At 41.4% G+C, this 24,042-nt stretch overlaps 1 protein-coding gene across 1 annotated transcript in view; it reads left to right on the plus strand.

Annotated features, from left to right (window-relative positions):
- Window positions 1-24,042, plus strand: part of ALK (ALK receptor tyrosine kinase) — a 320,140-nt gene that overhangs the window by 227,144 nt on the left and 68,954 nt on the right. Inside the window, exons 6-8 of the mRNA XM_062605735.1 lie at window positions 13,484-13,615; window positions 22,252-22,398; window positions 23,713-23,813. Coding sequence (XP_062461719.1) covers window positions 13,484-13,615; window positions 22,252-22,398; window positions 23,713-23,813 — 380 coding nt within the window. The remainder of the gene's footprint in view (window positions 1-13,483; window positions 13,616-22,251; window positions 22,399-23,712; window positions 23,814-24,042) is intronic.

Consider the following 24,042-nt stretch of genomic DNA (forward strand, 5'->3'; position numbering starts at 1 on the left):
GGTAGGCTTCTATTGCTATTTTCCACTACAATGAAAAGCAATTTCTACTTGAATTCTGGAAATCTGAGCAGTTATTACAGTATCAGGTACTCCAGTGACCAAGTCTGGAAGTAATTTTGGTCAGAAATTGAAAGGCTCTGTTCATAATCTCATCCTACAACTGCAGTAGATACTCAGAGTTTTGCCTGTGGAAAATCTAGTAACACAGCATCAAAAATGTTTGACACCACATATACATTGCTGAGTGAAGTTTGTGATATACAATATCTCATGTGAGTTAGCATCTAATTTACTGCATTAATCAGTGAATGCCATATCAGTTTGCAGATTGCATGCAGATCAGTTTAATCTGTCATCTTAATTGTCAGTGAAATTGTTAATGTTGAGTTTACATAAACTGTTTTTCAGGCTGCTTCTCACTGAGGAAGCAGTAGCAGCGTAATACCTCGATAGTGCTCACGTGAAAATCCTGGAGTAGGTGAGGTCATGCTGCTACTCACTGAGGAAGCAGTAGCAGTGTAATACCTTGATAGTGCTCATGTGAAGCTATGCAGGCTTTATGGTGGTTTTTCTCTGCTCTCAAAATCTGAGGTTCCCCAGTCAAATCTATGTTTTTGCTAGTATTCGCGTGTTTTAATACATGCCAAGTGCCGAGAATGCTGTCAGTCTTGTCAGTGCTAACACGGTAAAAAGTTGTCTCTTTAATGTGCTGTCTTGAATGAGTAGATTTCAGGGGACAGGCCCAAGCTGAAATGACCCAGGGCTTCCTCAGACCAATGCTGCATTAGCATCTGGTGATGACTTAAGTGATTCTGTCATCCTCTGTGCTCCATGTTTAGTGGTGCACTCAGTATAGCCTTTCACTTGAGAGCCTCTATGTGTACACAAGGATAAGCAGCATCTCCATTTTTAATTTGATCAATAGCAAGTTTCCTGGAGCTCACTGGGGTTTTATTCCAGGTCAGACAGAGTCTTTTGGAGTAATGCAGAGCAAACATTTTTCTTTGCAGGGGACATTTCCATTTTAAATAGCTCTTGAAAATAAGTTGTCTCTTTTCTGTGCAAACAAAAACACGCTATTCACACAGTGCTAGTCTTAAACAATAGCAAGACCACGTTTTCCCCACAAAGTGTTATCTCCTTCTGTCACGAGAAGAGAGATGGAAGCTTGAGGAAGTTAAGAGACTTATCCAGCGTCACAGTGGAAGAGCCAGTTTGGAAACCCTGACAGTCAGATTCCCGATTTGATAGGCAGAGTTTCCAAAGGTGATTTGCTAGCAATTCAAGGCCCTTGCACACACAAATGGAGTGCTGGTTTAAAGTACCTCAAAAAATTATGCTGGGCTGCTCTGGTTTGGCTGTTTGTGCTCAGTCCCTGGTTATTTCATTTTTTCTTCCTTTTGTTGGGTACTGGGAAAAGGATGCCAGGTTTTTTATTTCTGAGAATACGCTGGATCATCTGGCAACACAGTCATGGAAACAACCTGGAAAAGACCAAGTGACTGCTGTGAGATACCTGTCACTTCTACTTTTTGCTAGCAGAGGCAAAGTTATCCAGAGCCCTTCCTGGCAGGGTTATCATTGGACTGGACAGGAGAAAGAGATGAAAAATAGGACAGATGAGTTCTTGGAGAAGACTTGAACTGCTACATCTGTACTGAAGCTGCTTAACACATACTTTGTCAGGTCTTGGTTTGCTTAGCTGCCCTATTGTTCTGCTGAAAACTTTGCAGTGGCATTGCCCATAAAGACCTCGCTGCAGTGAGTGCGGAGGCTTCTGAGCTTTCTGACTATGTTACCACTTGTGGGACAGCAGGTCATTGATTTTTATCCCCATTAGATAGGGCAAGGCACTTTTATCATCTCTGTGATACCTCATTGACAGACTGTTTAAAGTTATATTGCTCACTAAAAAGCAGCAGTAATTATCTGTGGGCCAGGAAGGAAGGGCATGGTCAAATTACAGTTGAGAGCCTTTACTGTAACTACTGCCGCATGAAGGTCCTGCTGCTGGTTGTCAAGAAATCCTGGAAGAAGAGGCAAGGCATTTTTCCTGGTTTAAGTACAGATTCCAGTGCAGTTGATTTTGTTGATAGTATTTTACTAAAGTTTCTGAACATAGGCTGAGAGAACTGGGCTTGTTCAGCCCGGAGAAGAGAAGAATCAGGGAAGACCTTAGAGCAGCTTCCAGTGCCTCAAGGGGCAACAAGAAATCTGGAGAGGGGCTTTTGACAAGGGCCTGTAGGGACAGGACAAGGGGGAATGGCTTTAACCTGACAGAGGGGAGACTGAGATGAGACATTAGGAAGAAATTCTTCCCTGTGAGAGCGCTGAGGCCCTGGCACAGGGTGCCCAGAGAAGCTGTGGCTGCCCCATCCCTGGCAGTGTTCAAGGCCAGGTTGGATGGGGCTTGGAGCAACCTGGTCTAGTGGAAGGTGTCCCTGCCCATGGCAGGGGGTTGGAACAAGAGGAGCTGTATTGTTTTATAGTCCCTTCCAACTCAAACCGTTCTGTAATGCTATGATAGATTCCCCATGTACTATGGGCTGCATTCCAGGCTCTGAGGTACTACAGTGCCGTGAGTAGCTGGCCAGTGACAGTTGTTATAACTGGTGAACTGTATGCACATCCCATTAAGTTAAAGCCCCAGGAGGGCTGGAAGTCAGGAATTTCAACTATTCCCTTTGTAAAACACGTATAGCAGCTAGCTAAAACCTCTGCGCTCAGTATAGCTTAAGTATACCACAGAGAGGACCATGAGCAGCTTAACGTGAATGGAATTACAAATGCAGACCAATGGATTACGGTAAAAAAAGGAAGAGTTTGTGCTCCCCAAGATGGCCGCCGCACTGAGGGAAGACTCGGTGAAAGGTGTTAAGAAAATCCATGTTAATCATTATTTGGTCTTTTGAATTGATACTTCAAGACCACATGTAGATACAGGTATGTATAAAGTACCTTTTAGGTCTCCCTTAGTCCATTTTATGGCCCAAAGAAAGTTTGGTGGTTCTTTTTCATTATTCAGTGTGTTTGTGCAGTTTGTGCTTTCGAGTGAGTCCTGTCCAGTGCAGCTCAACTGGAACCCTTCCCTAAACTTACGTTTTTTTTCCAAAATCTCCTTGGAAACTGCATCACAGTCCAGTAGATCTTTGGTGGAAAGAATGCAGGATTTCATTATTTCTTGAAATTGGTTTATTTTTCTTGGTTCTGTATATGCCTAATTATTTTTTAATTCCAGGCCAGTCAGGATACGATGCATGCATGGCTAGGCTGGGTTCTGGATGTCCTTTCCATGTGCTCCACTCCTCCTTCTGGAACTTCCTACAGTTATTAATGGATGGAATACTACACCTGTTTGCCACAAAACCAGACTGACCCCATTTACTCTGCAGTGGGGCTAGCACACCCTGTTTCATACTCTCTTTTTATTACTTGTTTTGTAGCCAAATGTTTGTTTGCTAGGCCTTGATGAAGTATGAGCAGTAAGCTGTGTGTAGTCCTACTTCTATATTCTGTATAATGAATTGTTTTGCAGTTATAAAGGATTTACTTATAAAGGATTAGTCTGTCAGGAAGAGGTACATTTGCACTGAATAAATAGATTTATCTAGAGTCAACAAGGTGTTATGCTTTGCTGAAATCTGTGCAGCTGGGAGGAGCACTTTGCATAATAACAGCAGTAGCAGATTTGTGAGAATTTAATACGATGGCTGAGGATAGGTGAGAGATTGACTGAAAGCTTACTGAATCAGTTAGCAAAATGGAGGGAAAAGGGTTTGGAAGAAGCTGGAAGGGGAGCTTGCACTCAACAGGAAGCCTGTTCACAAAGTGGATATAAAGGACTGGTTTGTAGTGGCATACAAATTATGGTACCAAATTTGAAGATACAAACTGTAAAAGAAGCAACTGTCAGTTCTGAGTAATTGTGCAAAATCTCCTGAGAGTTTGGTTGCACAGTCTGCTCACTGAAGGGTAAAGATCATAAAGAAAACCGGGAGTCAGAGAGAGGGACATAGGGTATGTTCTGTCTCCTTGATCTGTCTTTACACAGAACAACTGTTTTAAGATTCCTATCACAGTATTAAAAAATTAAAAGCCATTTTAATATTGCTTGACACTTGCCTGGCTATTCTGTGGCTAGCAACCTACAGGCATCTCATCCTCAGGGTGTGGTAATTCTGAATAATGATATGGTCAACTCATACAATTGTCTCTGCACCTCAATATATGTTTGGGAGAGAGATCTTGCATGGAAAGCATTAACCAAAGTGTCTTGTAGTCCTGTCTTCTACAGGACAGTAGAGAGACTGTCTGAAACCTGGGTAGCTTTCTTGGAATTGTTTTGTCATCCCTTCTTGTGTTTTTTCCCCTGTAACTTCAGTACATACCTTAGCTTACACAGAGCTGTGCACTGCATTTATTCACTGACATTTGGTTTTTTTTCTGTAAGTGTTCCCAGTTCATAAGCCTTCCACATGTTCAAAGGTCAACTGAGATCCTCTGCAGAGACATGTACTGAAGAAAGGAGTCTTTCTGCAGGCTTTTTTTGATGTTGAGGGCCATTGACCTTCAGCAGCTTTTCTCCTGGAATAATTTCATTCAAGTGTAGGAAGGCCTTGAAGCACAGCCTGATACGCAAGAGCAAGGATAGACTACTTCTCCATCCCTTTGGACTGGCTTCAGAGAACTGAAATGTAGGCATTTTCAGTGCATTCATCTGGAAGAGTCACCAGTGAGTCATAACATTCACCAACATACTGGTGTTCAGGGTTGTGTGGAGGTAGGGTAGCACTGAAGTGATTCCCTTTACTTCCCTTGAATTGTGGACGGATAGAAACCGTCCACATTAAGTTCCTTCCAGTGGCAAACCTTTTAGTGTCACCAGTGTCTCCCTTGCAGCAAGTGCTCATCTGCAATTTCGTTTTGCTTATGCTTTGAATTTTTGAGGTATTGTTGCGCAGTTTCCTAACAAAGTGGAAATTGGCTCGTTGACAACAATTTGTTGCACTTACACAACTGCAGAGTTACACAGAGGCTGGCACAGTGGCGAGGGGCACAACGTGAACCTTCTTTCCCCACCAAGCGGCTGCTCCTACCTGGAACAACTATTACTCTTGCCTGTGGGCCCACTGCTTTGCACAGTAAAGCACTTGGCTGTGATGTGAGGATGCATTACTGCACCCGCTGAAAGGGGCCACAGCATGCTCATGATTGTGCTGATTTGTGACATTCCACCCACCTCCTCCAGTAACTGATCTGCAGTAAGGACATAAACCTTAATTTAATACTGCTGACAGCGAAAGGAGAGATGCTGCTTTAAACAGCTATAGAAGCAGAATTGCATTTTAGAAATGAAAAATATGATTCCCATCTAAAATGGTGATTGAATGCAATTAAGGGTTATGCATCTATTTGTGTTTTTCATGACAAAGCATACAAATATACCTCTGTTGACTGGCTTGGCAGAGCTAAAAGTGCATGATTGACAGATTACTGAGATGCTACTTCTGTAGGGTTCAGAGAGAGGTTATGTCTGACCTGGGTGGAATCGGCTTTTGAGCCAAGCAATCTTCTCCAGTCTCTGCTTTCTGCGGCTTTTTTTTTAGTGGATCTGGGCAACTTCAGTCCAAGTGGTAGAGGTTGCAACAGTGAGTGAGTCTGGTTTGGGCAATTTACAGTCCCTTTTAAGCAATGGTAATCAGTTGATGTGTACCTCAGTTTCCTCATCTTTAAAATACTGTTAGTGAGGTTTTATTGGTTGTGGTTTGGATTGGGTTTTTGGTTGGTTGGTTGGTTTTTGGTTGGTTGGTTGGTTGTTTTGGGGGCTGGGGGTTTTTGGGGGGTTTTTTATGGAGAAAAGAATTGAAAAAAAAATCTGTGTATAGTGGCAATGTTGGCTGTGCTTAGAACTGAGAAACTTGAGCAGGCAAATGTAAAACCTACCTTACCAATTGAAACTGGATATGAACCAAGCCTTCTAAGAAGCAAAATGTGGAAAATTGCAAGTATTTCCTATTTAATCAGCTCTTTAGTATACCCAAGAGGCATGCATGAAGTTTGGAAGTACTATTTTCATGTCCTTTCTCCAGTAGCCTTGTTTTATTTCATATTCAGTTCCATGTCTGATGTTGAGAGTGGCTCTGCATTAAATCTACTCCTGTTGTCTATAAATAAGCTTAGAGATCTTAACCACCTCATGATTTTGACAGCATCCATCACATGTGGCAAGCAGCATTCATCTTCCAGTGAGCTAGCAATCAGTCTGGCCAGTGTTTCCTGTGGGTGAGAGCTGGTCTCCAAGCCTATGACGGGGATGACAGAGCTAATAATAGAAGTTGGAGTTTTTTATTTTCCCTCTCCAAGGTTTGTTTTTGAAGATTTCACAGAAAATCACAGAAAAGGGGTTTTTGGTCTTTTTTCTTAACCAGTTGCTTACTGTTGCAAATACACTGTTAACTGCTTTTAGGAGAGGTATGAAAGCTGGAGGCGGTGAGGTCTTTTGTTTTGTTGGTTTTTTTTTTAATCTCATGAAGCTGCAGTGGTACCTGAGAGAAAAAGGAGTCAAATGTAGTCTGATACTGAAACAAGAGGAGCAAAAAGTAACCAAAAGAAATGCGATTTGGAATTTTAACAAAATTCCTCTATCCCATTGTATTGTTCTAAGTCAGGATGTTCATATTTGGGGATGGAAACCTTAACGATCTGCTGTGTAAGGTAAAATTACAGAGTCCAAAGTCTGCGCATACACAGTGTTTCATAGGTATGTGGGAATAAGTATTTTCCATCTATTTTGGCCTTTTTCAATTTTCTAGATACCATAAAATAGGTAGGGATCAGTGTACACTGGAAAACCACATTTCCTTTATAGAAATTGCTGCTGCTGTTTACTTGCTTAGTGTTAATTTTTGGATGTGGTGTTGGAGCTGCTCATTCATTAGTAAGCATATAACAGGAAAAAATATGTATGTTACCATGAGCCCTAGCAAAAAAACCAAAAAAGCATCAAGATTTTGTGCAAGATTAATAGCGAAAAACATTATCATGTCATTTATTGCGCTCAGCAATTATTTGCTGTCTCAGGAGCCATGAATATAAATATTAGATCCTCAGTCAACTTCCCTAATTGAAAAATGAGAATGTGTGAAATACAGCTAACTTTTTATTCCAAATTCATACTTCATTGTAGTTTTAAGGTAGCTAGTTATTGCTGTAAATTCATTAAAAATACATCACACCAACATTAATGTTGGGAAGTTATTCGGTCGAAAGGTAGGACAAGTAAGTATACCTGGTCAAAAAATTTTCCAAGAGGGGGGCCTGGCTAGCCTGAATGCTGCATGGCTCTGGAGAAAGTTCATGCTGCTGAAACATGGCAGTGAACAAGTGCTGGCTCCTCAGGTGTGCTGTGAAGCTTTCTTCTGTGTAAGCAATCGTACTGGCAGTAGGGAAAGCTGAAGGAGCAGACGTTTTCAAATCTGAGCATAGCATCCCTACTATGAAACAGCAGCAGCAGAGAGGCAGAGCACGTTAGCACTGAGCTGCTTGAACTATCGACAAGAGTGAGTTGCGGACCAGTGAGTTTCCCCTTGAGTTTCTTGCCTCAAATTTTATCTTTGTCTGAATTCACATGTTTTCAAATTTCCTGGGTTTATGACAATATTTAGTTATGGGTTGAAACCTCTTTAGTCACTATTTTCAACCCAGAATTGTTTCAAAATTTTTTGAGAAAATTGGGCATTTTTATTTTACAGGTAGATGCATTTTGAAATGTTGACGTTTCTGGTGAAATGAAAATCCTGTTTCTGCGTGGCTCTAATGAGCAAGATTTCTGGTCTTAGAGCAGCTCACTGTGGGAATGCTGCACCCTTAAGCATGAAGTGTAGGGGGGATGCTCCCTCAATGGGAAGTTATTTACGATCCTCTGTCCTACCTTCATCAAATGCATGATGGTTCATTTTACACCATAAATTATTCAATCTGTACTGGGAAGATATAAATAATTTCCTTAGTTTTTTTTCATGGCTTTGTTATCCTAACATCTTAGTTCCTTACAAATGTTAATGAAATGAGCATCACAGAGCTCTTGAGAGGAGCTTATTCCTGTTTTATGTATAAAAAGTGAAATAAGATTAAAGCCAATTTATCTAACTGAAAAAAAATGGCCAAGCTTTCAGGCATATCTAAATATGGGTTGCTTTTTCTGCCTGATACAGGCAGTCTAATAAAAAGAGATCACTTCCTCCTACAAATGTGGCTTCACTTGCATCCTTAGGCAATGACAGCAGCAGTAACAATGCTGTTGCAAAGATTAAAGTCAGAAATTATGAAGTGTTGAGTAATTTTGGCTGCCTGGTGCAAGAAACCTGGAGTCCTATCTTTATTCAAAGCATTTTTTGAGGACATTCTGTTTTCCAAGTCTCTCTCTTACTGGTCTCATTTGCAGCTGTGACCACTTGGCTTTTTTGCAGATCTGAATACAGGTGTCCTGGGGTGGTTGCCTGGAAAATGGGGGTAGTGTAGCTTGCTGTGCAAGTTTTGATTTATGTGATCTGCCCTATATCATGTTGGAGTTCAATAGCCATTTGCCAAGGATGGCTTCAATTCCCTTAAACATGAACTCATTTTTCTCTTCTTTCACTTTCTTACCTCTTTTATTTCATACCTTCCAACTTCTCTAATGGTGAAAGTAGGGCTATTAATGACTCGTAGCGCTAGAAAATGGTCTTTGTCCTGGAGCAGGGCTATCCTCAGCGCCAAGTGAGCCCTCAGCCTTCAAACCTCTGCGCTGCAGGAAGGCTGGAGGGATGGAGATGCTGAACGAGGAAATGATGTGCCTGGGAGAAAAATCAATTATCAGAAACTCACCAGAATTCTCACTGTCTTTTTCTAGCTAGACAGCAGCTTTTCTATGTTTCGCTCAACCTTTAAATCTCCCAAATACTCTCTCGTTAAATATCTGAGTCGAAGCCTTAAACCAAAGGAGGACGAGAGGAAAGTTAATGACAAATACTTGCGACAGATAAGCGTTGTCAGTAAGGTTGCACAATCCCTGGTGTTTGATGGAGGAATGTTAGACTAGCAGTGCTAGCCCATTAGAAAATAGTTTTAAGAGCTGTAATTAAATAGTAGGAAAATTTCTTTGTTGAGAGGTAGCACATACGGTGAGGCAGATGTGGTGGATTTCCATGGATAGATATTTCTTAATTACATACATGCACTTAAAAATGGAAGGTTTTCACCTTGTGTGCATAGAGGGTCTTGCCCCAAGAACCACTGGAATCAATTGAGCTATGTCCAACCAAGCTCCTCAGGGATAGCCTAGAGCTTGTTGGTAAAACATGCTCATTCATCCCAGGTCTTTGCAATTCTCTTCACCTTTTATTGCAGAATATAAATGACAGGGGTTTTGAACAACAACCAGATACTGTCCTATTAAGATCTCTTGGTTTCATGTGTGCTGAGCGGGAAGGCTTTACTTTACTGTGTTGGTCCCAAGAGCCTTCGGTAGCATTATAAATTATGGCCTGAGAAGTTGAATGTAACGTGAAGGTATAGTTATGTTCAGCTTGACTAGTCCTGCGTAATAATTAGCAGTGTAGCCATGTTGCAAGATAAGGGATATCTTTGTGAAAGCCTATAAAAATTTCGTTCTTCTGTCCCACCTGGCCAAGTGTGGTGGCAGTAAGCTGAAGGTTCCTGTTTTGTGGTGATCAAACATCACAATCTTTCTGGCCACATTCCTCAGAGAAAGATCCACCAGAGTTTGCCAGCTCCTCTCAAGGGAAAGGGGAGGAAAGAAGAGGCAATCCAAGACAGAGAGAATCTGCTGAGGGGTGAAGTACATCTGCTGTGGCTCCACAGTCTGAGCAGTAAGTTGTTTTCTTTGCATTAGGGTAAGCCACATGATTTTCCCCTTTCCATACTGCTATATGGAAACGAAGTCCAAAAGCGTGGGCAGTAACGAGCCCAGGATGTCATTTGTGTCCAGAGTCTGGTACTGGATTTAAACACTGCCAAGGCTGGACTGTGTTCAGAAGCAGAACCTGTGAGGTATAAAGTCAGCACGTGTTCCCCAAGGAGTTGTTTGTTTCTCCTTCCAATTTAGAGCTTGAAATGCCATTTGTTTAATGCTGCTGTTTAAATAATGATTTATAAGACTCCAAGCCAGCCGTGGTACAGCTTAATGACTGCTATAATTTATGGATGCCACTGGCTACGTAAACACTGCTGTAAATATAAAGGATGTCTCCCACAAATTTTACTTTGATACTTACTTGATACCATTCATTTCCTTTCCTTGCGCATCTTCTGTGTGTGAGTAGAGGCCACTTCACTCAGCAATCTAGGTCATTCTGGCTCACCTTGCCAAGAGCAGTTTGGGCTGGGAAATGAAAAGATCAGATGTCTATTTTTGTTACAAAATATTTTAATTAAAAATTGCGTTTCCTTGAGCTTGGATGCAAACAGCTGCATCAAGTGCCCCATTAAAAGGGTCATTTGTATTTGGGTGTTTTTCTGCTCTCTATTTGTTTTACTAGTTAATCATCTCCTTTATCCAATTCATTCTGCCTTTGTGCACATGGTAAGCAAGCAAACAGGAGATAGGAATGAATCACGTACTATCACAGAGCCCAGCCACTCCCCGTGCTGCAGCTTTGCTATTTGTGTTCTCCATCCTATACAAGGAGCATGTATATATGGGTCTAATGCAAATCCAAGCTAATTGAAGCCCCGTCTCCACAGAGATAAATGAGCATGCAAATCTGCTGCATTGTTTTGGAGGAAAAGCTCCTGGACTTTTAAACAGTACAGTCAGTTGACTTCAGGAGATTTGTGCTCCTAGGCTGCAACAAAGACATCTGGGAAGACAGTAGGTGCTCTTGAATGCCTTGGTTCCATTATAATTCCTAATAATGCAGTCATGTGCTTGGAAAACTGAATTCCTTTACAAGGTTATAATGAACTGAGTAAACAGAACAACTCCATTGTCTACAATAACCCCTCCTCTGAATCTCTGTGTATCTTATCCCAGCAGCTGCTGGGATAAAACACAGACATTGCGGAAAAGATTGCAGGTAAGCAGAGTAGGACATGAGAGCTGGTAATAAATGTGGGGTTCAAAACTGTCTGGGGGATAATTCAGAGACAAAAGTACTTCAGAATTTGACTAGGACTTAAAGGTGTTTTTTTCAAGGGTGTCATGATGTTATTAACCTCATAGAAGTGCCCTGGGATGTCTCTCTTAACTTTTCTTTAGGGGTCCTTCCAGCAACATGGTGCTGTGGAGGTTCATTGCATACCCCTAGGAGAAGGGGACACCTGAGTTACCAGAGTGACTTCTGATAGCTCTCTAGCATCCATTTGCACACTGGCCTGAGCCTGATGCATCCAGCTTGTGACATGTGAAGAGCTTTGCATGTAACATAAGGAAGGCTCTCAGCACTGTGTCTCTAGGAGTGCATTTTTATAAGGAGCACAGCAAAGCCAAGGAAGATAGATATCCTCTCATTGCCTTAAAGCCTTGCCCAGAGGCCTGCAGAAATTGTCAGCAGCCAGCTCTGAGTTACTTGGTCTGTTTTTCCTGCAAAGCCGTCCTCTGTAGTCATGCTTTGACCCTGCCTGAAATACAAGGGCACTGTACAGCCTGCATGAAGCAAGCCAGAATTGCTCTGAGGCACTCAAAAGCATTGAGCTGACAGCCACATAGAGCACCCTTTTCAGGAGCTGGGGTCCTTTATTAAAAAGTTTTGGCATGTATTCCCCCCACTCCTGAATTGATTTGCACCATAAAATAAGCTTGAAGAGAAATAGTGGTTGCTTTCCTACATGCTTCATTAATTTTTACTTTTGGCAGGCAATATAAATAAAAGTATCAAGTGCACATCTAATTGAATTGCCAGTGATTCCCAACTCCCTGTAGTACCAGAGAACATGATGTAGCTGTGCTGTTCAGCAAGCACAGATGAGTTAGGCAAACAATGGCTCACTCTGCCCAGAGGCTTTGGTTTAATCTTGAGCATTTACCCATCTAATATGAGACAGGGCAGGAGGTGTTGCAATGGGGAATTTGCAGCACAGGCCTCTTTGAACTTCTGGATTTGCCTTCTAGGAGCAGTGACTGGAAGCAGATCTCTCTGCAGAAAGTCAGAAAGGTTTTGGTGAATTGCATCTACACCCAAATTTTTTGTGGAAGGAGCTCTGCTGCTTTTTGAGTTTATCCCCCTCAATATGTACTGGCTATAGGATGTTCTCGAACTACTTACTGCCTTCTTGAGGTGGCTGATCTGCAGCATGTGTCTCTTAAAAAAAAAAAAGAAAAAAGGCCTTATTCTTAGTATCTGAGTCACTGGGGATGAGTGAATTCATAGAATCACAGAATGATTTGGGTTGGAGGGGACCTTAAAGCTCACCCAGTTCCAACCCCCTGCCACAGGCAGACACACCTTCCACTAGACCAGGTTGCGCCAGGCCCCGTCTAACCTGGCCTTCAACACTGCCGGGGATGGAGCAGCCACAGCTTCTCTGGGCACCCTGTGCCAGTGCCTCAGCACCCTCACAGGGAAGAGCTTCTTCCTAATGTCTAATCTACCCTCTTCCAGTTTAAAACCATTCCCCCTTGTCCTTTCCCTGCATGCCCTTGTAAGAACTCCTACGGTAAGGAAAATCATACCCATCCAGCTGGATGATCTCTGACATCTCAGCTATCAAAGGAATCGTGTGCCTTCAGTAAAGGACAGTGCCAGGTGACAAGTACTCAGGATCATTTCTGAATGGATGATACTGGCCTCTAATTGTAAGTGACCTTGTTTCATAAGAGTTGGCTCCTTTCCACATTGCTGACTGCCTTTTGCTGCTTAGCATAGGTAAAATTAATTAGTGATTTTATCTTGGTAGATGTAGTCTGCTGTGAGCTTCCTGACTTGAGGGGAAGGGATGAAGGAGTGGGTGTAGAAGAGAAAGAAAACTGCAAGCAGAGATCAGACTGTTTTCTGTCTTGCAGAGAGAAGATGGCAATGTTATACACCCAAGTCATAGGTAATACATGTTGACAGGAGGGCATGATGAAAGCTTGTATTCTTTCCAAATCCTGCAGCTATGTTATTCCTGAGCTAGACAGCGAGGATATACATCTTCAGGACTGTCAGTCCAGCAGTAAATTCATACACAATTAAAAAGCTATCATACATATTTTGTTTTTCTTCGAAGTTCCACAAAGCAGGCTGAAGGATTTCAGCCCTCTTTTCAAGGGTCAGAGATGCCTTCCACGTTAAAACACTAGAAATGCCTGGGGAACTGAAATTCTCTGTTAGGTGTACCATTAGATATTTGACAAGATCAAACAGGTCAAACACAGTAAGTACTTTATCAAGTGATTATTGGAAGAAGGGGATTTTACAAGGTGTTTTCCAGGATCCTATGACCTGTTGGTTAAGAGGAAGGTAATTCAGTAATCTGAAGTGGGTTTTGTTTCCTTTTTCTTTAGGGTCTGCTTCTGGCTCAAAAATGGCTCTGGAGGGTTCCTTCAGCTGCTGGAACGGAACAGCGATAAGGTTGGGGCAGGTGTGTGACTTCACCAAGGACTGCGTCGAGGGAGAAGATGAGGGAGATACATGCAGTGAGTAAATCAAGCCCCCAGGCTGCACCCTGCTTTTGAAAAAGCATTTACTGTTTTGAATTTTAATGCTCAAATTTAGCATTAATAGACTAATTTGGTGCTATCAAAAGACCGGTATCCTACATAGTACATGCAGTTACTCTGGATGTCTGCCTAGAGCAGATAGACTGTTTGATATGCTGGATGTGGTTCTGAGTAACCCAATCTAGTTGAAGATGTCCCTGCTTTTTGCAGGGGGGTTGAACTAGATGATCTTTGAAGGTCCCTTCCAACCCAAGCTATTCTATGATTCTATGTTCCTGTACTCGCCCACATTACTACTTCAGCAGGTTCTTAAGATGCTCTTAGTGCTTCATCTCTTCCAAATTCTTGATCAAAAATGCAAAGGAAGTACAGCCTGAATAGCTAGATGCCTTACAGAATTATGAAATGTGAAGTTTGTTAGAGCCTTTAATCAAAATGTAGCACAGCATGTGGCAGAAGAGGGGAGAAAGGAGAGAACTTCCAAAATGAAAAATGAGTAGAGCCAGTAGCTAGTCTTTGGCCATCTCCAGTGTCTTTGTAATTCCTCTTGTTTTCTATCCTCTCTTCAGCAGTCAGTAGTCTAACAAAATATAGCAGAAGATAGATAGCAGCCTGAGTTTTCTGAGAGCTTGCTGTGCCTGAATACTTTGTTATTGTGCTGCATAGCCTAGATAGTTTAGGGCCTTCCTTTAACCATCTTAAAGATGCCGTACTGCTTTTTCTATACCTCCACATGTTCTACTTCCAGCATCTTCCCCTTTGCCAGTCTGCGGAGAGTTAGGAGTGGTGGATTGTCAGCCATGTGGTTATCCACAGGGCAAATATATTGAGAAAAATAGCTTTTGAGAGTTCATCATTTACCAATTTAAAGTGTATGTGTCACAGCTGATTTGGCCTATGGACTCTTCTTGGCAGAGCTGTGTTGATTTGGTATGCAAAAAATGTATTCCCTGACCAAAATATCAGTACCAGAAAAAGCCTCTGAAATAGAAGAGGCAATTATTCTCAGTTTAGCTTTCATATGTGACAGATAGAGCAGGGGAGAATCTGGGTAAGGTAATTCAGACAAGCTCTGTTGATATAGGTAATGTCTAGGCTTAGCAGACTTTTGCAGTTTCTAGCAAAAATTTAACATCAGTGTGATACACAACCTCTAGCAAATTCTAGTTCTTTGCTGCTAGTAAATATAAATTAACAGATTTTATTGGTGCGGAGAAGAGTGGTTTGACCTGAGATCATGTAATAAACTAGTTAGAAGCTTGACATGATGTGCTACTCTCTCATGCTAGATATAGGTTGTTACAATTTGGAATTATGTTTGTTAATGACACGCTCAGTGAACATTAGATTCAGTTTCATAGAGAGGGTGTTGTCACTGTAGAGTTGCAGCTCCTTAGAACCAGTAATGCTTCATATTGGTAGTACTGAAACCTTTTTGCCTAAGTGCTTTAAAACAGAGCTCTGAAGCCTCATAATGGTATTTCAGACTTTAATTAGAAAAACCTTGGTATATTATGATAATCAGTAGGTTGAATGCATTTCCATTTCATTGGAAGGAGGGAAACATGCTATTTACCATCCAGATACACTGTTGTCTCTGCCTGCTATAAATGGCTCTGCCTTGGGAGGGTAATTCTGTCTATACCAGTGGGAGCAGCAGAGCTCACAAGGTGGAGTTGTACCAGTCATGGATGCAAACTAAATACCACCATAGGATGGGGTAGGCCTAGAGGAACATGCTTACCTGTTAAAATGTCATTTTCAGACACTGGGTGCACATGTGACTGGTGTCTCATCCACATACATGTATCAGGAGGGCCTTGTATCTGGTAAGCCAGCTGGTAAAGTGACTTATCCCTCTCACACACACGTTATCCACAGGGGCTGATTTGGTTGCCTTTTCCCTCTCCATGCAGCATTCATCTGTAGCTATTTGCATAAAGCAGTATAGCACTTACAGATGTGTCAGCAAAGAATGTACACAGAATGTAAATGAGAAAATGTAAAAATCAGAAGATATTTTAACTGCCTGTTTAGGGGAGCATCAGTCGCTAGCTTGAGGAGAAGAGCACACGGCTTGTATTCCCACAGGTACTGGGAATGAGAGTTCTTATTCACAGCCAAAAGGCCCCAAAAGCACCATTTTCCATCCAAGTAACACAAAAAGACAGGCTTGCCTTAGCAAGAGCTCAGGTTGGGTGCTTGTCTGTGTATCCACTGACAAGCCTACTCAGCCCTATGGCTAATTTCTCTTTTTACGTCTTACTGTGTTGAATATTCTTGGCATAAGAATTCTTACACAAAACAGAGAAAGGATCTAATGTTTTATATGTTACATCTGCATGGCAGACTAACATAAAACATATGTCAACTTCCAGCATTTTAGTTGTCATTTTAGTCCTGAGCAACGTAGATGTTTTCATCAGCTTTTTTAAGTGTGGCGAAAAGTGATTCAGATCCTTAAAGCAGAGAAAGAGAGTTCCCAAATGCTTCTGCTTGCACAGAAGAGCTGTCAGAAAAAGATGTAGCTGTGCTCAAACCTGAGGGGAGAGCTCCTAAGATTACTTTTAACCAAAGGCTTCCATCTTTGAGTTTCGAGGAGATGTTGGGGGTTTTTATCTTTCACACTCTTTTTGTTGTGCAGGTACTAATTTTTTTCCCCCAGCTTTTTGTTTGTTTCTTTCTTTCTTCCTATTCATTTGATTTTTTTTTTTTTTTTTTTGTTCCTTTCTTAGCTGAAAAAGTCTCCCTAAAGCCTGCTGTTTGTTAACATCTCTTTACTTATTAATGGCCAAGGAAATGTCATGGTGCTTGTTCTGCATGCAACCAATTAGTCTGTGTAGAGAGTGTAAAATCAGAGAGGGATGACCCCTAGAGAAAAACATGTTGCTATTTGAGTCATAATCAAATAATCTTGCAAGAGCAAACGACAGCTTCAAAGAGGCAGATGTGGAATTAGATGACAAACTGCGTTGATTTGGGATCAGACATACAGATTTAACAGACTGATGGAAGCATGGCCCTGGAAAAGACTTTGCAGAAGCACGCTTTGCAGACATGCATTAAAACCTAAGATAGTGGCTGTCTTATGTCTTTGCTAGTAAATTCATGCTTTTACGTGTATGGAATTTATACATGCCAGCCACAATAACAGGGTTCAACTCTAGGTTTCTACTGAATTGATCAGCCAAAAAATCATAAAATCGTAGAATCCCAGGCTGGGAAGGACCATGAAATCCCAGGGTTGGAAAGGACCTTAAGATCATCCAGTTCCAACCCCCTGTCATGGGCAGGGACACCGTACACTAGACCAGGTTGCTCCAAGCCCTGTCCAGCCTGGCCTTGAACACCAAGGATGGCACATTCACATCTTCCTCAGGCAACCTGTTCCAGTGCCTCACCACTCTCACAGTAAAGAATTTCTGCCTTATGTCCAAGTTAAATCTCCCCTGTTTCAGTTTGAACTTGTTGCCCCTTGTCTTATCACTACAGTCCATGATGAAGAGTTGCTCTACAGCATCCTTGTAGGCCCTCTTCAAATACTGGAAGGCTGCTATAAGGTCTCCACACAGCTTCTTTTCTCCAGGCTGAACAGCCCCAGTTTTCTCAGCCTGTCCTCATACAGGAGGTGCTCCAGCAACTCTGAAAAAAGCACTCTGTATTAATACTGCTACAGCTCAAGCGGGTTGCATCTGACAAGGGACCTTGAGCAAAGAAATCCACGGGCAATTATCCCCTTACAATCTAAATTCCTACCCTTCATGCAACGGAACAGGCCAGTATTATTATTAGGGCCTGAGATCTTCCCATTCTACATTGGGTCTTCTCATTGTCTCTAGGGCCATTTCTTATCTCTAAGCTTGCAGCTTCTGTTAATGAAGGCAGCTTCTTTATCTGGTGGCTAGAACTGGCTCTGGAGCCTTCTTTTACTTAACTAGCTAAAAGTTCAACATATCTAGGTGAAAGTTCACAGTTTGCAGCTTAAGGCTTCAGCAAATTTAACTACTTAAGCTAAGCAAGTTATGCTAAACGAGTTCTATATATAGTATAGCAAATCCTACAATGTATGGATTATGTTAGGAAAGTAATGGATATATTAAAAAAAAATAAAAAATAGAGGTGCTGATAAGAGTATTTATTATGTAGGGACCCAGAACTTACAGGATTCAGTTAGGATATTACCAACCCAGGACTGCTGCTTCTTCTGCCTAAGTGAATTTGAACCCGTATTTCCTCTCTCCATGCAGAGTTTCCAAAACCGTGGTCTGAAATTCTTGTCTAGTTTGGAAGAGAATGATTATTCAAGTATCTCCTGGGATTGCTCTTCCACGTTTTATAAATTTTACCTGGAATAGGGATTGAAAGTGATGTCCTCCATCTTTCAGATAAATCTCATAACCACTGGGTTAAAGAGTAATTTTCACTCTTTGCCTCAATGAATATTTAAGGATGTTAAACACATTACCAGGTAAGATAGGAAGACTAGTATCTGATTCATGAAAGGAGTGACTCAGGCTGTGCTATGTGGTTGGAAGAGTGCATGCACACATCTGTCAGAAAACCAGATGACAGCTTGAATAGGAACCTATAAAGTTTAAATTTGTGATAACATGAGCAAGTGACCAAAAAAGCATAGATAATTAATTCTACAGGGGCCAGTTTACTTTCCAGGCAAAAATGCATGAAAAAAACACTGGATTAATTTATATCCTGGTGATAGATACAGCCCAGCAGAGTCCCCCTTATGAAGTAGCAACCTGTTTCTGTTTTCTGCTCTCTTAAGGTTCCTATCCTGCATACACTAATCTTTTTGCTTCTTTCTTGATCAACAACTGTACTTCTAGCAACAAATTCTAACCTCTGGCAGTTCTGACCTCAGCAAAGCCTTCTGGCAGTAAAGGATAACTCTTTGTTGACTGTTGAAAAGTATTTTGCCTTCTTACGCTTCATTTCTGTTAGAATTTAGCTGACCAACTGCAAGCATGGAGGCAGCCATTGAAATAAACTCATATTTAAGATTCATGTGCTCCTTTGAATTGTTTGAGTAGCTGATCTATTTGGTTGCTGAGATTTCATCTTAAATTTAGTATAGGTCCACACATACCAGAGTAGTCTTTTATGCTTTTGTCCTTTATCATATCGGTCTGCAATTTCACCCAAAAGTTTAAACTGTAGTAGCTGGTTCATTTACACCTAGTTTTGAATCAAGAACCTGCTCCATCTGCTTTATAAATTATTCCAGTTAGTTGCTAATTTTTCTTGCTATTAATGGATGAAAAATCTGAGATGAGGAAAAAAAATGAACTTATTTAGGTGTTGCTTAAAAGGTAATTCATTCTGAAGGCTTGAAAATATTTACTTAGGAACAAGTTTAACACCCTACAGGTTTTCTCTAATTCATCATTCAAAAGCAGAGACTCTCATGTTCTCACAAGTGCTCCAGTCTCACTGGATGCCTCTGTCCTCCACCCTATATGCACAAGCTGCATCTTAATCTTACTAAAGTCTAAATCTGTTAAGGTTTCTGTCATTAATGATAATATCTAACATGGCAGGTTTCAATAGATGTAACTCCTGCCCCCTAATCTACTTGATTTTGCACTGAGCTTTCCCTGATCAGCCCCATGTCTGCACTAACGTGAGTATGAATTATAAATATGCAGAAAATTGAGAAGCGCATGTCGACAGAGAAGTGCTGGCCAAAGAGGTCTTTGTAGAAGGTGCTGTATGTATTCAAAGTGAGAAAGAGCAGCAAAGAAAATGCATCCAGTGCACAAGACATCTGAAAACCCATAAAAAAAATAATTTGTGGAAGGGGAAAGAAATTTTCTGGGAAAGTAATAGCTTCTTATTTATGCCCTTACTTGTTCATCAGCAGTGAACTTCTTCTGCTCTCCAGGCAGGGATTGCTACTTATATGACGGCTCCTGCTGCTCTGACTTGTTTACATCATCCTAGACAGCGTATGGCCATGAAATTAATTCAGTTGGACACCGAGCCAAGCTGTTTCAGTAGGAATTCAGGACACATTCTAATTTGTCATTTTCTTTGGATCCCAACCTCTGGCTGCGCAATGAAATATAATCAAGTTCTGTTGAAGGGTAAAACACAAGGAAGCAACTCTCTGCTTAACAGCTTCACATTTAAAGCCCAGGCTGAATGAGTTGAGAGATTTTTAAAAGGGAAAAGTTGAAAAAGCCATAACTCCAGTCCAGGTTTTGATCTTTTCGTAGCAGATTTGCATGCTTGCAGAAAATAACAGTAAAGCAGGGGTTCTTGCCTCCATGTCAGGTTCCAGGTTCAGATTTGGCCCTACTAAAAAGCCACAGATGTAAGACTTATTTCAGTTTCCTCTGTGAAGTCAGTTGTGATTCAGGCTCCTAGAAAATTAAGTATTGCTGGTCTAGATGCTGCAGTTGGGATGTGTCTTCTCAGGGTATACTAGGGAGCACATGCATGTGTCGCTGACAGTGAATTGCCTTTTGAGGTGTGCGAGTCAAAGCTGAGCTCTGCAAGCAGGTATTTAATTGATCTGCAAACTCAGACAGTGAGTTCTGCAGATGTTTAAATTTTCTGAATTATCTGGAGTTTGAATACTGTTGCCTCAGTGTCTTAATAGCTAGAAATTTATATATATAAATTTTCTATATAGATAGAAGATTTCAGAGGGAAAATTTCTTAATCACAGCAAAATCTGAGTTCAGGACCATCCTCTTCTCACAGAGAAGCTAATGAAATTGCCAGTATCATCTGATGAGCAAATTCTCTTGCTTTAGGAGTTTGTAGTCTATCCTACATTTTGTAAATGAAGACATTTTCACTCTAAATTTAACAACTGGTTGAAAGAAAAAACTGATTTCCTGGCTGTGGAGTTTCATAATGTGTTCACATATGAAATTTATTTTTAATCTTACAATTTTAAATATATTTCTTGTATCATTTTCCTTTCTTTCAAAAAAAATACCAACCAACCAACCAAAAAAAACCCAAAAAACAACAACAGCAACCAAAAAAAAACAACAAAAAAAAAAAAAGAGAAAACGAAAACCAAACCCACACAAAAAGACCAAAGATAGATTTAGGAGAAGTTCGGGGGAACAGGGAAGGAAAAAAACAAATATGGAGTAAAGGCTAAATTGATTTTAGTACAGAGTTGAGTACACAGTGGTGTAGAAGCAGTGAGAAGTTAAGAATATCATCATCATGTTTGTTGCTACATCTGTTCACCACAGGAGTTTTTCTAGTTTATTGGAAGAAGGACCAACTTCACTGAGCAGGTGTGTTAAGGGGCTTTGTATTGCCAGCCCCAAGGACTGGTTAGTCTGTATATAGGGTATATAATGACTGGTCACTTTGCTTCTGTTCTGGTATCTCTAATGCCTAATGTTAACTATGTTAAAAGGGACATCTTTTTCACCCAGGCTAGCTTTGTGCTCTACTTCTTTTCCCATAAAACCCAGTTTGTTCCCTTTTATTAGCTGGCAGAGTTCTCAGCTGCACCCTGGGTGCAGAATACATAGTAAGGATCATTAGTGATTCACCAGAAGTGAAAATCATGTTATAGTGGTAGTGATTTTACATGGCGTTTTACAGTGTATTTAATAAGTACAAAATCTGGCCTCATGTTGGAGAAATGCAAAGGTGGGAATTAGACAACAGAAGATATTAGGGAGGAGGCAGTGAGGGTTTGTTGAGATTGATGGGAAAAAGTATTTTATGAGCTTTGAAGGAAGTGGGTGATTCATGGCCAGCAGATGATGTCCACATACGGCAATATAAGTGTATGGTGCAGGGCAAAGGGAACAGTACTTTGCACCCTTTGTAAGAAGAATTTCCAATGTAGGTAGATCAGGAGATGGAAGGCATAAAGTTACCTTCTACTTTGAAAGAGATGACTGTTACTTTAAAACCGATTAATTTAAAGGCAAAAAGCTAGTGTATCTTTATTGTTTCGAGCTGGAAACTTGCCTGAAATCTTAAGCCAGTGACAGAATGAGTGGGCTTCAAAGCCTGAAAATATGGCTTAAAATAAAGTATCCTTTTTTTTCATGCATTTATATCACCAAACAGATCCTCAGGTGCAAAAACTGAGGCACAAAAGGATTCAGTGCTTTACCTGAGATTGCATCAACGCTCTCAGAGAGAAGAGATCACATTGCTGGGCTGGGCTGACTCAGGACCTAGACTGTAAGGAAGGGCAGTCATGTTAGGAACTTACCCCTTTCCCAGATTTCCTTCTGTGAGGCTGGAGGAGCAGTGGCTAAGAAATCATCTCCAAGATGTTACCTTGAGTGGGTTCATACCTGTGGAGCTGTAGAGGCCAGGTACTTAGGAGATACTACAGTGTACACTGAGATGCCCTCTCACTTGGGCTTGTCAAAGTGTGGTGGGAGTCAGTCACAGTTTGGGAGCTGTTTCCCTTGCCACCACCTTCTTCATGGTCAGGCATGGGCATGATTCCACATGAAAGGACTGAGTAGCTGTGGAGGTGCCCACATGGCCTGGGCAAACTGAGTCAGAATAGTCACTGCAGCTTCTCTGTGTGGCCAGGAGTCTCCTCCTCAACTCACCTGCGTTGTTCTAGTGTGTGTGTCTCTTTGTTCCACTTGCAGAAAAGCTTCCCTCTGGCTTTTACTGTTCGTTTGAAGAAGGGGATTGTGGCTGGATGCAAGGCTCCTCTGTGTCCCATCCTTCTCCATGGCGGATTGGAAGCCCAGAGCACAACCGTTTTCCTTCAGTACAAAAGCCACCTTTCTACTGTAAGTGCTTTGAGCAAAAGACTATCCTGCTCACTTCCTTTATTGAGAGTACAGAATGCTACCTCAGGTCTCCACAACTGACACTAGACATGAATCTTGACCCCTCCTAAGCAACTTCACACCAAGTGTTCATCTGCATGATCCTCCTCCATCCTGATCTGCTTTTTTTTCTTTCCGATTTTCTCATTTACTTCCTCTGTTTCTTTGTACTGCTCCTTTGTACCCTCTCACAGCCTATTTTTCTTTGCTCCATGGTCTGTCGAATTCCACTTCTGTGTATGAATACTGTATACTGGTTGCCCTATCCAATCCCAGCAGTTCATTTCTAATCCTTCCTGTACAAACCATTGAAGGTTTGTAACTTCAGGCACTGAACTATTTCTGGTTGAGTTTTGGCAAATGGGCTACCTGCCAGGATAAGCTTTTTCCCACTGTAGTAGTGTAAATCATTGAAGGCATTTACTGGTGGGGCACAGAAGCATCTAAAGGGATAGAATAATAACAGTAATGGTGTATAATCTCAACATTACTTTAGAAAGTTAGATCCAGAGTTAAACATGAAGAGCAAGATTCTCTGCTGTTGTGTGAGCTGGTATAGCCTACAGTGCAGTTAATCTGATCTAGGCCATCTGGTGGTTTAGTCCACAGTATTACAGACCATAAAGTGATAGGCGCATAGGCAAACACAAAGGCAAAGAGACACAAAGAGTATAATGTGGGGAGCTGGCAAGTGCTGCTCATTTATGATTCGTCTATGCTGTAGAAGTCATTTCAGTGAAAGCCCAAATGGGCTCTAAGTAGTGCTACCCTCCTAAGCTGGAGAGCAGAGCTGCAGCAGTGCTGCAGCTCATGTAAAAGCTGCCAAGGAAAAACCCTAGTGTTACTACCGCCTTTGTTTCTCTTTTTTCCAACAAATAATTAAAGAAGCAAAGAGGCTCCTTTAATGCAGCTGCATTAATGCTACTCTGTGGTGGTGTTTTGCCATAGCTGTATTTTTTTTTTGGTTTTGGCAAATATTTTCTTCCATGTTACCTTCTGTACATAAAATAAACATTTTGTTATTCAGTCTTGCAAGGAGGATAAACCTGAAGTCATGAAGCAACAGAAGATAGCTGTAGGGGGAAAATAATCATGTTTCCTGAGTGTATTTGTTGGGTAGGTGAAGCAGCATCCCTAACATATTGAAGAAGTCCCTGCTCTCTGGCATTTTGCTGTAGTAGGAGCCAGGTAACATGGGTTCTTGAGAGGTTTCACAAACCCTGAAACCAGAAGATCAGTGCTGCAGTTTGACCTTCTTCCTGTTCTTTTATCCAGGCTGTGCACTCCTCCTTAACACCAGCAGAGCACCAGCAGTAGCAAACACTGTCATGACCAGCAGCACATTTCCAGCTCCTTTGAGGAACTCCCCCTGTGAGGCAAGTTGTGATATTTCCTTTTCTTTTGCAATTCACATATCTTTTGTGTGTGTTTTGACTCTGGTTTTCAAATATAGGCACTAGGTCAGTAGCACAGCAACTGCTTTCCGATGGATTGTCTATAAAATACACTTATTTAATGTCCTTGTATGCAGGGGAAAGATATGATTATCTGCTCAAAATACCACAGAAATGTGCTCTGAAGAGCTTGGCATATCTTGTTCTTATT

This window comes from Pezoporus occidentalis, unplaced genomic scaffold (genome assembly GCF_034315485.1).
Source record: "Pezoporus occidentalis ecotype Australia unplaced genomic scaffold, CSIRO_AGI_Poc_V1 ctg93, whole genome shotgun sequence".
NCBI lineage: Eukaryota > Metazoa > Chordata > Aves > Psittaciformes > Psittacidae > Pezoporus > Pezoporus occidentalis.